At 42.2% G+C, this 17,484-nt stretch overlaps 1 protein-coding gene across 5 annotated transcripts; it reads right to left on the bottom strand.

The window, feature by feature from the left end:
- Positions 1-311: 311 nt before the first annotated feature.
- wash1 (WAS protein family homolog 1) lies at positions 312-17,175 on the bottom strand. Of its 5 annotated transcripts, none has more exons than XM_078220011.1 (11): positions 17,099-17,175; positions 16,368-16,528; positions 14,068-14,179; positions 13,176-13,322; positions 11,927-12,063; positions 9,516-9,651; positions 8,491-8,695; positions 6,648-6,809; positions 4,128-4,292; positions 3,474-3,542; positions 312-2,266 (listed from the first exon to the last, which is right to left on the bottom strand). In XM_078220011.1, the coding sequence occupies exons 2-11, from the start codon at positions 16,505-16,507 to the stop codon at positions 2,100-2,102; spliced, it is 1,440 nt and encodes a 479-aa protein (XP_078076137.1). In that variant the 5' UTR covers positions 16,508-16,528; positions 17,099-17,175; the 3' UTR covers positions 312-2,099. The 5 variants fall into 5 exon arrangements, with proteins under 5 accessions (XP_078076137.1, XP_078076135.1, XP_078076134.1 ...); XM_078220009.1 differs by having other exon boundaries at positions 16,804-17,101; XM_078220008.1 differs by having other exon boundaries at positions 16,840-17,101.
- Positions 17,176-17,484: the final 309 nt, after the last annotated feature.

Here is a 17,484-nt window from a genome sequence, read left to right as displayed (position 1 = left end):
CAGTGTCACCTTAAAAAGCAGATTCGTGTATCTATCACCTGAGGGAAGACTCCTTGCTCATTAAGCTAAGTGTTGCAAAGCAAAACCAGAGAGAAGCTACCTGCGAGAGTGATTTGAACAATTCATCCAAAAATCACAGCTTTTACCACCGTGCATGAAATGTAGCCAGTAAAACTGTCAATGATGGTTGCATTTTAACATGGTGGGAGAGAAATGTATTGGATTTCATGTGTGAATTCTGGTTTAGATGTTGCTGCGGAGCTGACCAATTTTACAGAGTAGAGAAGGGGAAACAATCAAAAACTTTGAAAGACAAAAAAACAATGATTTATAACATATCCACTATTGAGTTACCACAGGTCAGAAAAAATTCCACTCAACATAGGAAAGTAGTAAAAGTTTTTATATTAGATTTACAATTTTACATGGCTCATGGCAAAATATTAACTTCCTCATGGTCATTGATCGGTTTCCTGTTTGAAGTTGTAAAGTGCAACTGATTTAATAAATGTGCAATGAGGGAATTACAAGGTGGATTGGGTAAATATATGAAACGACTCCATGGAGCTCTGGCAGATACAATGGCTAATGTGATAATGACACAGAGACAGCATTTCTGCACTTGGGAGCACAGCAGAAATGTATCAAGATCTGTTTAACCATAATACACAATCTATAATTGCAAACCATACTTTAATAAAATGGTAGGCTGTATACATCCCAATCTGACGAGCTATGCAAAAATGTACTATATTCAAAAGCTTAATTGCCATTTTCTCGTCAGGGCTGTCTCTCCAAAGATTGGAGACATTTTTGTTTTTCGGTTGATGTGGCTCATTGGATAATTTCAAGAAATCGCCACAACAGGAATTTTCTCATGCAGATCAGCACATGGCAGGACCCAAATTATAATAATTCTTCAAAATGGTCAGTCTGTTTATAGGAATGTTAGAACTAAAGTACAGCAGCAATGGATTTTCCTTACTGTCTGCACAATCTGCCAACCCACCTTTACAGGGTGACTAATTTGAAAATGTCCTGTTTATTCAAAAAAATGCAACTCAAGGAAAGCACTTTGCTAACACAAAATGCAAATTTGATCATTCTACATTAATTTTGCTCTTCATGATATCTCAATTTGAACAATCAGATGTTCCCCAACAGGCTCATCATTCCAATTCAACTGGTGGCATATACAACAGGGAAACCTTCGTGTCACTTCCTGATGTCCTTAAAACCTCACAAGCATGGAGTTGTGTCACAGCTATGTTTAAAACTTTGCCTCTTCCAGTCAACAAACAGACTAAACTTTTACTGGTCTGCTATAATTATGCAAAAGTTCTATATATAAAGCTTTGCTTATTGCAAGCAGAAACAACACAGTCTTAGTATTTTGCTAAACTCTAATCCTTGAGGAATTCTGTGTTTTTCCATTGCTTCTCAAAGCAATGCAGTACACTATGGCATCAGAGTAGGGGAACAGACTGACTTCTTTCCTCGACCCATTCTTGCTATGGAGAGGAAATTTGGGCCATTGTCATTTGTTTTCTGAGACTGGTGAAGCAGCATTGAAGGAAACCTGGAAATCAATTGGCCATCCAGCCAGAGGCATGTGTCCATACAACAGCTGTAAATTTCACATCCTTTTAAAATGAAATAAAAGGAAATATTGGAGAAAAATGTTGTTTAATACAATAGCCACTTACATGGTTTTTATTATTAGGCAGTATTTCTGCTCACACCACACGTGTCCTGGACATTTAAGTGTTTGTGTTGCAGCTGAGGCCATTTAAGGAACATAAATGTTATGATGGAAATTCTGCTGATTAATTACGGAGGTCTTTGGCTAGCTATGTAGCGAACTAGGATGCCAGGAAGATGAAATGCTCTGGTGATTGTGTCTACATGAACTGGGCTGTTTGATTCCCATCATACACCAATTGGGTAGAAAAAGTCACATATAAAAGCAAACTTTTTGTTTGGAGTATCCCAACCTTGAGCTGGCATTGACAGGCTTAATACAACGGAAAGAAAAGTTCAAGGTTTCAGAGGATTCAGACACTTAATGCAGACATCTTCGCCAAATCAGGCAGCAAATCTCATGCGTCCCACTCATCCTCATCTTCAGTGGTTTGCTGCTGTGGAGGTGGGAGGGGTGGAATGGCATCAGACATGCGAGCAAAAGCACCACCTGATACAGGAACATCGCCAGCTACTCCTCCACCACTGCCACCTTCACCTTGTTGAGGACCTTTACCTGAGATGCCTGTAAATCAGATGTACAAGTTTTAATCCAGTCAATTATACAGTATTATAGCATAGCTCATGTTACAGGACACTAATCTGCAGTTTCAACATCGAGTTGTCAGCTACAGCAGAATAAAGTTTCTATTTCTGTTGAATGCGAGAGGACCCATGTGAAGTGAATTTTAGATCATTCTCAAACCAGTTCAGTTGGTCGAGTTAGCATAAACATGCCTACAAGTTGGTACTAAAAGTTGATGTCACAAGAAGGGCCTCTGAAATGACTACAGCAGAAATGTTGGGCAAAGTGTCAGCTTCTTAATTGAAAACAGGTGTATTTTTCTGACCAGATTGGACAGTCAAAAAAAGTCAGGGATGGAGGTGTGGTTTGCGCCATCACTCTGGTGGGGTAGGGCCTGAGGGAGCCAGCAAGACTGGTTCCATAGAAATCAGGGCTTCATCTTTAAAGGATGTCCCAATCTGTGAAAAGAATAAAGTTCCTTTCAAACCCTCCATGCCACCTCCCCCTCAACTCAAATAGGTATCAGGAGCACTCTTCCCACACCGTCAGTGGCACGCTGGTAATCCCCAGGAGGCAGGAGTGTAACCCTCCTGACAGTGCCCACACACAGCACCCTCAGCATTGTATCAGGGGCAGTGCCAGGGGACAATGCCCAGCCTTGGCTCTCAATCCCCAGGGCCTCCAGGCACCTCCAACATGGTCAACACGACTGGTTTTCAATTTCAAAAAAGCAGTCGTGAATCATGCTGGCATGATGAGGGGGCGGAGGAGGAGGGGGAATGTAGCATTCCAAGGGGCCGGATGTTACAGCTTAAAGCTGTTTAATTATATTTAAGTTAATTTAAATCCATGCAAATCAGATTCACGCCCACTGATCACATCAGCAGGGTCAGGAAACATTGCAAACTGGGATCTCGCTGGCCCTCTCGCGAGACTCAGCAACCATAATGGGATATGCGCCAGAGGTGAATGGGTTCGGCTAAACCTTACCCGTCATTACTGTAGCCAGGCCAAGGCAACTGATTAGGACAAAGGAGAGGAAGCTTAATCCTTCATTAAAATAAATGGCACACATAAGGTGGAGAAAGAAAAGTAACACTGAGTGAAGATTCAATCTGTCAGTCTTTGACATTTTGTCACGCATGATTTGTCAACTGACTACAATCACTGTTTAATTGTTAAGCTGCATCAACAATGGGTTTTGTACCTTTTCTCCTCATTGCCAGCTTATTGAAGAGATCAGACATCAGATCTCCACCTCCTTTCATTGTTCCACCTAGAAGACATAGAACAGGTCAAGATCAACAAGGCCTCTACTCCCTCCCCTGCCCACACCTCAAGATAGCTTTATTAGCACTGTTGCACAAGAAAGAGGGTACTTATACAGGTTTCTAATCTAAATTTGCATTCGCAGTCCCATCAACAAATTTACAGGACAAGGGGGGAAAATGAAAACAGAAAACATTGGAAAAATTTAGCAGATCAAGCAGCATCAGTGGAGAGAAAAATAGAGTTAACGTTTCAGGTTAATGAACTTTTATCAGCGCTGCGGGTGCTAGGAAAGTATTTTACTTTCATTTGGATAAAATCATTTTCCAAACTGACACCACGGATTGGCAGCAGCTCATTGTTCCTGAATTTTGGAGTATCTACTTCCTCCCTAGGATCACTATTTAACGATGACAACTCAAGGTTCCTTTGTAGGCCAGAATCTGGGATAAAGTGAAAAGGTGACCATAAAGGCCCTTCTAAAGCTTCTGGAATCCCATACAAAAGTAATGCAGTTTTATGCAGCTTCTGAAACATCATTTAATTCTGGTCAATTATTTTAAACAAAAAAGTATTAAATAGAAAAATATACCTTGTTCCTGTTCTTTCTGCTTTTTCTTTTCCATTTTAATGGTCTTCGCATTGCGCAATTTGGCTTTCCCGATTCCTCCAGCCTTGCGAATTGACTCCAGTAGGCTGGCTCTTCCATTTGAGGGTTTCACAACCTCCTGAGGTGCTCCCTGCACTAAGCCACCTTCTGAAGGACAATAAGTGAAAGCAGGAGTCAATGAAGGAGCTTTTCACAAAGAGTCCTTGGATTTGGGAGAGAAATTTCATGGGTGATATAATTAACATTTGCCAAGGGCACAAAAACAGTCTTCAATGGAAGGGAACATCAGCGGATACTTAAAATCATAGAATGGTTACAGCAGAGAGCGAGGCCATTTGACCCATCATGTCAGTGCTCTCTCTTTGTATGAGCCACTAGTGCCACTCCTCAGCCTCTCCTTGTAACTCTGCAAAGTTTTTTCTCGTCAGATAATTATCCTATCCTATCCAATATTTATTACTGTCCATTTTACATCTTCGTTGAAGTTGCATTTTACTCCCCAAAACTCTTAGGCAACACAAAGCACTTGACATCCAATGGATTACTTTTTTGAAACCATTTATGTGGTAATTATTTCACAAACAGCATATTCCACAAAATGGTGCAGTAGAAAATGTTTGCTTTTCTGGACAAATCATCCAGAGGCCTTGATAAGTAATAAAAACATGAGTTTAAATCCCATCATAGCAACTGGGAATTTAAAATGCAATAAATTAAAATCTGGAATAAAAAAAACTAGTATCAGTAATGCTGGCCATTAAACTGGAGTGTTGTAACAATCCATATGGTTCACCACCATCCTTTAGGAAAGGAAATCTGACCTATGTAACTCCAGATCCAGAGATGTACTGTTCTCTGAAACAATGAGGCAAGCAATCCAAAGATGTGTCAGGTTAGATGGATTAGCCATGGGATAGGGGCAGCACGATGGCACACTGGTTAGCACTGCTGCCTCACTGCGCCAGGGACCCGGGTTCGATTCCCAGCTTGGATCACTGTCTGTGTGGAGTTTGCACATTCTCCCTGTGTCTGCGTGAGTTTCCTCCGGGTGCTCCGGTTTCCTCCCACAGTCCAAAGACGTGCAGGTGAGGTTAATTGGCCATGCTAAATTGACCGGAGTTTCAGGGGGATCAGCCGGGGAAATACCTGGGGTTACGGGGATAGGGCGGGATTGTTGTCGGTGCAGGCTTGATGGGCTGAATAGCCTTCTTCTGTACTGTAGGGATTCTATCAAAAGTTTGGGGTTACAGGGAACGGGTGGGGGAGACAGCCTGGGTAAGATGCTCTGTCAGAGTCAGTGCAGACTTGATAGGCTCTTCTGCACTGTAGGGATTCTGTGATTAAACAGTAGGCAAGTGGGCAACCACGACCTTGGCAAGGACAATTAGTGATAGGCAAGAATGCAGGCTTTATGAGCCACATACAGATCCTCTGAATGTTTCTTTTAAAAAGCTGGACATTTACTTCTTAAATTTAATGTCCACCAATGTTGCTCTCAAGATAGTGGTTAGTTTTATAAGACCATTAGAGATGACGGTGCTCCCCACACAATGCTAATCAAGGAATTCCAGGGTTTTAAGCCTGTGATGTTAAAGGAACAGTGATCCATGATGACTGGATAATACATCACATGCTGCAATTTGAACCACAAATGAATAAGATTCCCTATTATGACTGCCTGTGATTTGAGGAGTATTAAAACTGGCCTCAAACCTCTTGGGTGAAGAGGAAAATAAAAAAACACAGCTGGGGCTCCTATTTTGAGTTTGTGGAGATGATTGAGCAAAGTTATGATGCTTCTGCTGTGGAATAACTGTTGATGCTCATTTAACTTCCTTTTGAAATTGCCATTCTCTTGCCAATATCAAAACCGCACCAAAAACAATTTTAAAGGTAGTCATAATCAAGTCAGCTACCTCTTTGGATCAACTGGATTCTTATTTTTTTTAAAAGAAAGCAACTACTTTAGAACAAAGCAGCTTCATCAGAAACCTTGGTATTCCTTTAAGTTCACGAGGCTTAAATTCACAAAAACAGAGAATGTATTTTGAATTTGGCCAAGGCACTTGGGCGCAAACCCCCTTGTACTTGGTGCATTGAACACCTCACCCAGTGACGATCTGCAGTCCCACTAGGTTCCTGCTGATGGTAGCACTGATCCATAAGGCTGCTCCAACAGCAGCATGTTAATGGAGTTGGACATCTATTTACTCTAAGCATGCCCATCATAAGAGAGAATAATGAATCGTATTTTTACGCAAAAGCAAAATACTGCAGAGACTGGAAATCTGAAATAAAAACAGAAAATGCTAGAAATACTCAGCAGCTCAGGCAACATTAGCACAGAGTCTCAATTCTGATGAAGGGTCATCATCAACCTGAAACATTAACTCTTTCTCCCCACAGCCTGACCTGCTGAGTATTTTCCACACTTTGTATTTTTATGCAACAGCCCTATGTTGATTGACACATAATTAAGAGTAGACACATTTACAAACAAACCTGGTGGTTGACCGTTGCCAACATTAGTTTGCAAAGGTGACTGAACTGGAGGTGGAGGAGGTGGTGGTGGTGGCGGAGGAGGTGGAGGCACACTCACTGGTGCCAGTAGTTCTGGGGGAGGGAGATCTACAGGCGGCAGTGGGAGATTAGTATTCTGTTGATCTGAAATGCAGAACATTAAAGTTATAGACTTTTGAGTAATAGCCATTCCACAATCACTACTGAAATTAGACAATTTTAGATTAAGCATTGATTACTGCTTCACAAATACATTTTCCTGCAATTTGCATCAAGTTGAAGATTACTATCCTAACGAAGGAGGAACATTATGATCTTGAGCTACTTCTATTGGTAATTGGTAACAATTGGTTTGCTGTTAAAATTTGCCAGGCCGAGGTACAATGCGGGTCACACAGAGCACCATCCCACACTTTTCCCTCCCTGCAGAACTGTGTTATATCGCATAATTAAGCGGTACTAACCCATAATTATACAGTGACTTCATTTTAAAAGATAACATTTGAATGCATTTACATTTTTCTCAATTTTCTTTCCTTAATTTGGGCACAGTGCCTTCTGATGACGAGCGAAGAGATCGGCAGTGGCCAAGAAACAGTCTTGTGCTTCGCTGCCTTGATCAAAGAAAGTGTGGAACATGCAAGAAAAGTAGGTAGGGTAGGGACTGTTGGAAAAGGACAGATGAAGTTCCAGACATTATTTTCATTGTAATAAATGGGAGGGCAAGTCACTCTGGTGTGCTTATGTTGTGCATCTGTTGGGCCTAAAAAGACAAAAATAACCATCACCACCATTTTCTGTGCATGCAAGTTTGCTCTGCTCAGCTGTTTCCAGTTGGCGATACAATACAGGGGAAGTGAGATCAGTTGGCTAGAATGTGGTGCAGAATAACACCGTTTCAGACTTGGTGTGTTTTTCTTTCAAAATCACTAATTTATTTCACGTGATTTATCACATGTGAAATAAGGCAGGTTATATAAGGCATTGGTGAGGCCGAATTTGGAGTATTGTGTACAGTTTTGGTCACCTAGTTACAGGAAGGATGTAAATAAGATTGAAAGAGTGCAGAGAAGGTTCACAAGGATGTTGCCGGGACTTGAGAAGCTGAGTTACAGAGAGAGATTGAATAGGTTGGGACTTTATTCCCTGGAGCGTAGAAGATTGAGGGGAGATTTGATAGAGGTGTATAAGATTTTGATGGGTATAGATAGAGTGAATGCAAGCAGGTTTTTTCCGTTGAGGCTCGGGGAGAAAAAAACCAGAGGGCATGGGTTAAGGGTGAAAGGAGAAAAGTTTAAAGGGAATATTAGGGGGGGCTTCTTCACGCAGAGAGTGGTGGGAGTGTGGAATGAGCTGCCGGATAAAGTGGTAAATGCTTTTAACATTTAAGAAAAACTTGGACGGGTTCATGGATGAGAGGGGTGTGGAGGGATATGGTCCAAGTGCAGGTCAGTGGGACTAGGCATAAAATGGTTCGGCACAGACAAGAAGGGCCAAAAGGCCTGTTTCTGAGCTGTAATTTTCTATGGTTCTATGAGGGCTTTTAACTGGAATAGAAAAACAACAGCTCAATACTGCTCCTGTTATGGCATAAAAAAAGACAAGAATAAATGGAGGCAATCACAATGCAGCTGAATCAACAACTGGATCCAGCTGTGCAGACTACCTTCCCATGCATGGGTTCAATCCCTGTTCTGGCCAAGGCAGTTCTTGGGGTCTTCCTCCTTGCCTTAACGTAGCAACCCTCAGACAATGAGGACATATTGTGGAGTGAGAGTGAGGAACACAAACCACAAAATAGTAAATACAGACTATTGTACTGTACCTGGGCCATTTGTGTAAACTGGTTCTGTACTGAAACTGGGCAGTTCAGGCATATTACTTCCTGGCACAGAGGGTGCAATGCCTGGACCCAGATCAGCACTGTACATGAGATCATCAGCAATGCCAGGCAGATCAGGCAGGTAGGAAGGGACATCAATCTCTGGGACCTGTCCCAGGTCTGGTACATAGAAATAATTTTCAGTTGTCTGAAATAACAAAGGATTACCATGTTCAGAAACCCATACAGAATAGCCCAAAATAAAACACTGTAGCAATAGTGATAAGCAGATATCATATGAATATTCTTCCTGTTCAGCTTCAGCTAGCTTGGAGTTAGTTTGCTAACAAAGTGCATCATCTGGCCCTCTGCCAGTTTGATATCAGATCAGATTGACATCCCAGAAAGGCATTTAAGATTGTACTTTCCTTCAAATCTGTTCAGCTCAATGAAACTGAAAGGGGAGCCTAACTGGCTTAGCTCGAGTTCCAAAATTGACCAAAGGTTAGAGTTCAGTTTTCTCCATTAACACCAAGTGACTGTGTTACCTCTTGTTTAAACCCTTAAAAGTGCAAGGAAATAAATCTGTCTGTGACAAGCCAACAGAGCTAAGGCAAGTTTCAAAGCAAAGCTAAGAAGCTGGATGCACTGACATTGCAAACATATGTACAGCATTGGACAGTCAGGAGCATTTAATTCTGAAAATGCATGACTTTGTATCACATGAGCCTTGCAGAAATTAACTAGGTTACTCTAATTCCCTTTTATTAAGTGAATGAGGCAGTGTGTAGTTTTAATTAATTGTAGGTTAAAACACATGGACATCTCTCCATGCCCATTGGGACAGTCTGCAGAGAATGACTGGTGGCGGGTAAATGTACAACAACCTTGTATTGGGGCATAATACAAAACAGTTCCCAGCACTTCCATAAGAGCATTTTGCATATCCATCATTTTTTAAAATCATGTAACGGAGTGGAAGGAACACGCGTGCCCCAGACTTCAGCAATACAATCCTCCATAATTACCTGTCTTTCAAGTTGTTCCCGCTTGGTGATCGAGAGTGGAGCGTCAAATGGTTTCTCGTCTTTCTCAGTCTCCAGTGCATTGTGAATTTTTGTCACCACTCCGGCTAATGGGTCCAAAAGAACATACTTCTTATAGCTGTAGGTTGAAAGAGTAGAACACTATCATACACTGACTAAGCAGATCTGCTTCACTATCTTAGACCTTCAATCTAAAGAACAGAAAACAAAACACCTCTAAAGCAAGCTACAAGTTCAGCGCACAATACTTCTTTCAGGATATTCTTATTAAAATACTTTAGAAGTATTTTTCCAACATTTGTGGTCTTTTCCTGCTCCTATTTCTTATAATCTCCTCAAACCTTAAAATTTATCATTTGCTAATAATAGCAAAATATTTTCATAATTTGTTTCCCCCATTCAAAAATGTGAACACAGAAGTTCACACATCATTCTTTAGATGGATTGTGAATAGCTGGGCTCCCGCGTACGGATCCTTGTGATAAGCCACTAGTCACAGCCTGCCACTCTGAAAATGACCCATTTGTACCCAAGCTCTGTTTTCTGTCTGTTAACCATTTCTCAATCCATGTCAGTACATTCCACCCAATGCCACGTGCTCTCATTTTGCTTCCTAACCTTGTGTGTGACTGAAATCTTTCCGAAAATCTCATGTTCAGACATTGGCATATTGGTGGATTGGGCAGAAAAGTGAAAGATGAAGTTCAAGGCGCAGAAGTGGGAGGTGATTCACTTTGGCAGGAAGAAAATGGAGAGAGACGAAAATAAAGGGGGAAGTCTAAAGGAGATGCAGGAACAGTGGGACCTTGGTGGCACAGTGGTTAGCACTGCTGCCTCACAGCGCCAAGGACCCAGGTTCAATTCCGGCCTCGGGTGACTGTGTGGAGTTTGCACATTCTCCCCGTGTCTGCAGGGGTTTCCTCCAGACGCTCCAGTTTCCACCTATACTCCAAGGATGTGGAGGTTAGGTTGATTGGCCATTCAAGATTGAAACATATGACACATTGGGCCTTTTAATATCCCATACCAACCCCCCCTCCTCTCTCTAATATGATCTCCCCGTGTGTGAATAGAGGGATCTTAGAGTGAGTGTCCACTGATTCCTGAGGGTAACAGGACAGTTCGATAAGGTGGTTTTGATCGGCAGACGGAATATTTTCTTTTACTGGCCGATGTATGGAATGATGTGGAGATGCCGGAGCAGAAACTGATAGCCAAGTTCCGCACACATGAGGACGGCCTAAACCGGGATGTTGGGTTTATGTCACATTATCAGTAACCCCCACAGCTTGCCCCCTGGACTTGCAGAATCTCACTAGTTGTTCTGTCTGGAGACAATACACATCTCTTTAACCTGTGTTTAATGCTCTCTCCACCCACATTGTCTGTACCTTTAAGACCTGGCTGGCTGTAGGGATTCGCATTCTAATTAGTATTCTGTAACTTGATTTCTGTGTCTCTGTGCACTGTTTGAGAGCACCTTTCCACTCCATCTGACGAAGGAGCAGCGCTCCGAAAGCTTATGGTATTTGCTACCAAATAAACCTGTTGGACTTTAACCTGGTGTTGTGAGACTTCTAACGATGTATAGAATACCAGAGCAGGGCAGGTTCTACTTGAGCTATACAAAACACTATTAGATCGAGCATAGAGCACTGGTCACCACTGGTGAGGGTCCAGAGGGAATTATCCCCGTGTCTGCATGGGTTTTCTCCGGGTGCTCCAGTTTCCTCCCATAGTCCAAATATGTGCGGGTTAGGTTGATTGGACACGCTAAATTACCCTTAGTGTCAGGGGATTAGCAGGCTAAATATGTGGGGTTACAGGAATAGGGCCTGGGTGAGATTGTCGTCGGTACGGGCACAATGGGCCGAATGGCCTCCTTCTGCACTGTAGGGATTCTAAATTCTAAAAAAAAATCATGAAAAATCATAACCATAACTGCCTTCATACTGACCAAAATTAAAGTACAATTACTTTGTTCCTTCAATGTAAAAGCAATTCCAGTTTATTTTTTGATTCAATTTACTTAGCTATTTTGATTCTGACATGGACAGGCCAGGACAAGCAACACCTATGCGTAGAATATTTATGATTTTTCTATTTGTTTAAAATATTACAATTAAACCTGTGTAAGATTTATTATTTATAATTCACACACAGACCTGCAATACACACCAGAAATGCTCTTTTTCAGAATAAACTGCAGGGTGCGTTCTGCAAGTGTTGCCATGAGTCAATAGTTAATTGTTTTCTATGAATGTCACCTTCATTAATGTTATGAACGACAGACCACAGTGGCAGTAGGTATGTCCATATATAACCCACATATGGAACAAATATATTAGTAATAAAATTATTTCCTTTCCCTTAATCAGATTAATGACACTTACGGGTTCTCAGTGGTGTTGAAAAGTAACAGAGAACTGATGGAGGTGATATTTCGAGGAAGGCTTCCCAACCCCTCAGTCTCATTCTCCTCCCGTGATTTAATATTCAAACACACATGATAATAGTTCTTTGTCTTGTCCTGAAGGAAAATAAAATATACATCTATTAGCTCACTCTGCAAATCTCATCCTGGAAATGTTTCTTTCTCTAACTAGATTGGCATCTAAAAGCTTATTTTATTTGACTGATGACACATCCTTAACGTCGAAGGAAATAAATGAGCAACCTGCCCAGCCTTCATGGCCAGTCCGCCCAATTAATTTCAGCAGATTGACTTGTGGGAAGGAAATCAGAGCACAGCCCATGCACCTAACATCATTCCTCATCCACTGAGCACTAGACAGTGGTCAGTAACTCCCACCGGTATTTCCCCTCCCCAGCTCTAACTCATTAACACCTCACTGACATCCCAGCTGAGATAAGATAGATAATATTATAACAACCATCTCAAAAATATGGTACTGGAGTTAGCGTTTGATGCAGACCATATCAACATTCGATTAGATAAATGCTTGCAGCAAAGGGGAGAAAAGCAATATAGGGAAAGGAATATAGGAAACATGGGCACACACTTATGATCGCTTGTTTATGTAGAGGGAAAAATATGAGCAGCCTCTTCCTGTGGTCTGTGTATGCACTTCTTGTATTTCCAACTTAAAATGTAAAGACTTGGCAGAAGCAGAAGGTGGTGGAATGTGTGCTTCACACTACTTTTATACACAAGGTGACTATATGTGACCACCTGCAATGCTTTCTGTTCAAGAAGAATGTATAGAACACATTTGTCCAGAACCAGATTCCGTATAAGGTAGGAACAAGATGAACAGATTGTATATACTTGGTGAGGGAAAGGAATGGAATTCCAGTGTAAAGATTGTTCTGGAGGACTTTGAAGACAAAATCTAGGAGTTGGAGGTTTAAGGAATATATTGTGCACTGTTCTATTAATTTCCTTGTCTGATTCATCTTACACTGTAAATAAAATAATCACTGTAAACAGATTGATATTTGTAGCGTATCAGTATTTTGTCACATCTATTTGCACAGCTTTTGATATTTAAACAGCTTGCAATAGGATCATCAAAATGGCAAAAAAATTGAGTAAACTGGCTGCTTATATTTTGTTTAATTAAAATGTCATAATTCACAGGTGAGTTGCTATGGACTTAAGGGCCTATGGTTACCATATACCTGCATAGCCTTTTCATCCAGTGACTTCAGCTTGCTGTGAATCTTGTAGCGTGGACGCTTCTGCAAAGCAGGGTCATCTACCCCAGTGAAAATGGAAACATAATCCTGAAGTCTATCAGGTGCAGGGTATTTTGCACTAGAAAATACCTGCACAGAACACAATAGAACAAAAGGCATATGAAACCTATTAGGCTAGTATTAGCAAAGTAACATCACACTGCCTCATTTCCACATAGCCCAAGGTGACTTTGCAGTCGTGCACCCAGCCATCCTGAGGAGATACACTGTCAATGATCACCAATTCACCAAAACTGCGAATGGAAACTAGGCGCACGAAGGACCATAAAATGTAAACCACACGTGGCACTTCATGGTCTAGGGTGAAGATTAATTTAAGATTTCCCTTATAGGAACAGGAGTAGATTATTTGGTTTTTCTACCATTCATGGCTAATTTGTCACTTAACTCCATACACTCTATTTCCCCAATTCCCTTCATATGCTTGGTTAACAAATTTATCAACCTTCGATTAAAAATTAATTGATCAGCCGCCATTTATGAAAGGAATATGGGGAAAGGTGGATATGGAGTTAAGTCATAGATCAGTCATACCTTGCATGTAGAAGTGTTTCATAATTTCACTCCCAAAAGATAAAAGCAAAATACTGTGGATGCTGCAACCTGAAACAAAAGCAGAAGATGCTGGAAAATCTCAGCAGGTCTGTGTCTGTAGACAAAGAATAGAGCCAATGTTTCAAGTCTGGATGTCTTCAAATTGTGCAAAGAGGGATAGCAACACATGAAGGAATATTTTTCTGAATTTACAAATTCACTGCAGAAATCCAGTGCAGAATCGAACACACCAAGAAAACCCAGGAAAATTAGTCCTTACTTTAGTGGCTTTCTTGCTGCCTTTGATTTTCTTGATCTTAGCTTGTGCTAAATTGATCCGGTCATTGATGGACTGCAAGCGAGTTTGATTGCTTGCCACATTCTGGGAAACCCTGCAACAAGACATCCTGCTGTTAAGATATATTCTAAATAATGAAACACCACTCTAAAAATATATTTGCCACTACTCAAGTTAAGATGTATGGAATTAAGTGGAGGAGAGAAACTGGATTCATATTTGGTTAGAAGGGAAAAACAGAGAGCAAGGACTAAGGGTTAGAAGTGTGAGCAGGCATCCCACAGAGGCCACTCTGTACATCAACAATTTGAAGGACAAAGTTGGAATTGGCAAATGGTACAAAAATAGATAGTACTGTTAATTCTTTAGAAGACCATATGAAATTGTAAAGGAGACTACAACAGCACATTGAAGCTGCAAAGGGGTATTGATAAGATGAGAAAATGGGCTAAAAAAAAATCAAATGCAATCCACCAAGTATAAGCTGATGTATTTTGGTTATACTTGGAATGGAGGCACGCTTGATGCAGTGGTACAGCAAGATACGAGTATCCAATTTAGGTAACAGAGGTGGGAATGATATTGTTGCATCTGATAATGCTATCATACAGGTACTGGGCAACGTATCAAGCATTAGAACCAATCCCACACTTGTTTACTGCTCCCAATTAAACACTCATCTGGGCTTCTATTTTCTCCAAATTTAACTCAACATCCACTTGCTAGCCTGCTGAACTCATTTTTTTTTGACAACCTAAAATGAAACCATACTTTGCCATGAACTGATATTTCCTACTGTGCTCAACTTGTATGTTGTTCCCCAACACAACTGATTCACTAATCATAGAGTCAGAGGTTTACAGCATGAAAACAGGCCCTTCGGCCCAACTTGTCCATGCCGCCCAGTTTTTACCACTAAGCTAGTCCCAATTGCCCGCATTTGGCCCATAACCCTCTATACCCATCTTACCCATGTAACTGTCTAAATGCTTTTTAAGAGACAAAATTGTACCCGCCTCTACTACTACCTCTGGCAGCTCGTTCCAGATACTCACCACCCTCTGTGAAAAAATTGCTCCTCTGGACCCTTTTATATCTCTCCCCTCTCACTTTAAACCTATGCCCTCTAGTTTTAGACTCTCCTACCTTTAGGAAAAGATGTTGACTATCTAGCTGATCTATGCCCCTCATTATTTTATAGACCTCTAAGTTCACCCTTAAGTCTCCTAATTTCCAGGGAAAAAAGTCCCAGTCTATCCAACCTCTCCTTATAACTCAAACTATCAAGTCCCGGTAATCTTCATTCTCTAAGGCTTTATCCCTCTCTCTCTCAGCAATGTGGCTTGGGGAGCAATAAAGATCATTGTAATCTAACGCAGTAATCTTAGCATCTAGAGACATATCTGAATCACACCTCTACAAACGTTTTCTCCAATTCTTATCCTTTCTCTTGTGTCCTGATAAAACAAGGCTCAACTGTTTGCTTTGGCAATCAATTTCACACAGTAGGCACTCTCTGCCCAGGTAAATCTAAATTAATCTCTGCCCCAGTCTTTGAAATTCCCTCCATAAAGCCATCTGACTTTCTAATCCTTTCTTGGTCTTTAAAAGCCTCCTCAAATCCATCGTTTTGGTCATTTCCTGTTTGCTACTCGTCAATTTCCTCACTATGACATGTCCCAAGACATTTTATCACATAAAAGACAAACTCTCCATTTCAAAGTATTCTCCATACTTGCTTTTGAAATACAAAAGCCTACACAAACTAGCAAATGGAAACAGCCAGTCGAATTCTCAACTCAAAGGTAGTTTATTAACTTGTTCCTGCAAGTGACACGCAGTACCTAGCACCTCAAGAAACAAAAACACAAATAGTGAAGTAATCTCCTTGCTCAGTATCACAAATCAACGAAGAATCATAGAATCCCTACAGTACGGGAGGACAACATTCAGCTCATCAAGTTTGCACCAACTCTTCCCCAGGTTTACTCTGTAACCTCATGTATTTACTCCACTAATCCATCTAACCTATATATCTTGGGATACTGAGGGGCAATTTAGCATGGCCAATCCATCTAACTGCACATCTTTGGACTGTGGGACGAAACCGGAGCACCCGGAGGAAACCCACACAGACACAGGGAAAACGTGCAAACTCTGCACAGTCACCCAAGTCCGGAATCAAACTCAGGTCCCTGGAGTTGTGAGGCAGCAGTGCTAACCACAAAAGTCTAATGTTTACCCAGACCTATCCAATACCCATGTCACTCATAGACCCATACCTAGTGAAAACATCATTGGAGATTTTCTGGAGATACTGAAGGACATCACTGATCTGGTGAATAGCTTCCTCCCGTCGCAAGTCAGGCTGGATAATCGGAATAGTGTACACCTGCCCTTCAGTGAAGTACTTCTGCATCATTTTAATTCGTGTTGTTGAAAACTAGAATCAAATCAAGAAAAGGCGGTGATAAATCAGGTTGATTTTTCTCAGAAATCAACTGCAGTTTTTTTTGCTCCCAAACAGTAATTGTGACTCGTGACCATTGGGGTTGAAGTAAGAATTTCTCAATGGGTGCGTATTTCCTGTTTCAGAAGGCCACCCGAACCACTGCAATATCTATTATGATATACATATCACAATATATATGTATATAATCTGAATCCTTTAATTAAATTGCAGATAGTTCGTTTTCAGATAGTTATTTCCACACTAACACTAGTTAACTGGTCACCGCTTCTGGCCGGGCTCACAGTATATTGCAGTTGCTGAAGGTTTATTAACTGTGTGATTAGATGTTGTGCTGTCAGCTTCAGGAAACTACTGCAGCTCCCCAGTCAGGAGACCTCTGGCCACACACCGCCCCACGCAGCAGCACACTGCCTGCCGGACTCTCCCGAGCTCAGCGACTGATTTGCTTCGCGGCCTTCCGCCACTGCCCTCCCGGGCTGTACTATCCGGCCTCATACGCCATTTAGCCGCCGCTTCCAGCGCTGGACGCCACAGGCTTACCTCAGGAGACGAGTCCGCGCCTGCGCACCACCCTGCAATTCATGCGCACGCGCCTGACCTTCAGCCTCCAACCCTCGTCCCGCCCCAGGCCCATCGCAGCGCCTCCCCGCCCATCACCGCGCGCCCGGCTCCGCCCATCGCAGCGCCTCCCCGCCCATCACCGCGCGCCCGGCCCCGCCCATCGCAGCACCTCCCCGCCCATCGCCGTGCGCCCGGCCCCGCCCATCGCCGCGCGCCCGGCCCCGCCCATCGCAGCGCCTCCCCGCCCATCTCCGCGCGGTAGGCCCCCGCCCATCACAGCAAGGCCCCGCCCAGCAATGCGCGCCCGGCCCCGCCCACTACATCAGGCCCGTCCCTCCCCCTGCTCATTCAACCAGAACGGAAAA

Source organism: Mustelus asterias, chromosome 9 (assembly GCF_964213995.1).
Source record: "Mustelus asterias chromosome 9, sMusAst1.hap1.1, whole genome shotgun sequence".
In the NCBI taxonomy this organism is placed as follows: Eukaryota; Metazoa; Chordata; class Chondrichthyes; order Carcharhiniformes; family Triakidae; genus Mustelus; species Mustelus asterias.
This window is presented reverse-complemented; position numbering and strand designations above follow the sequence as displayed.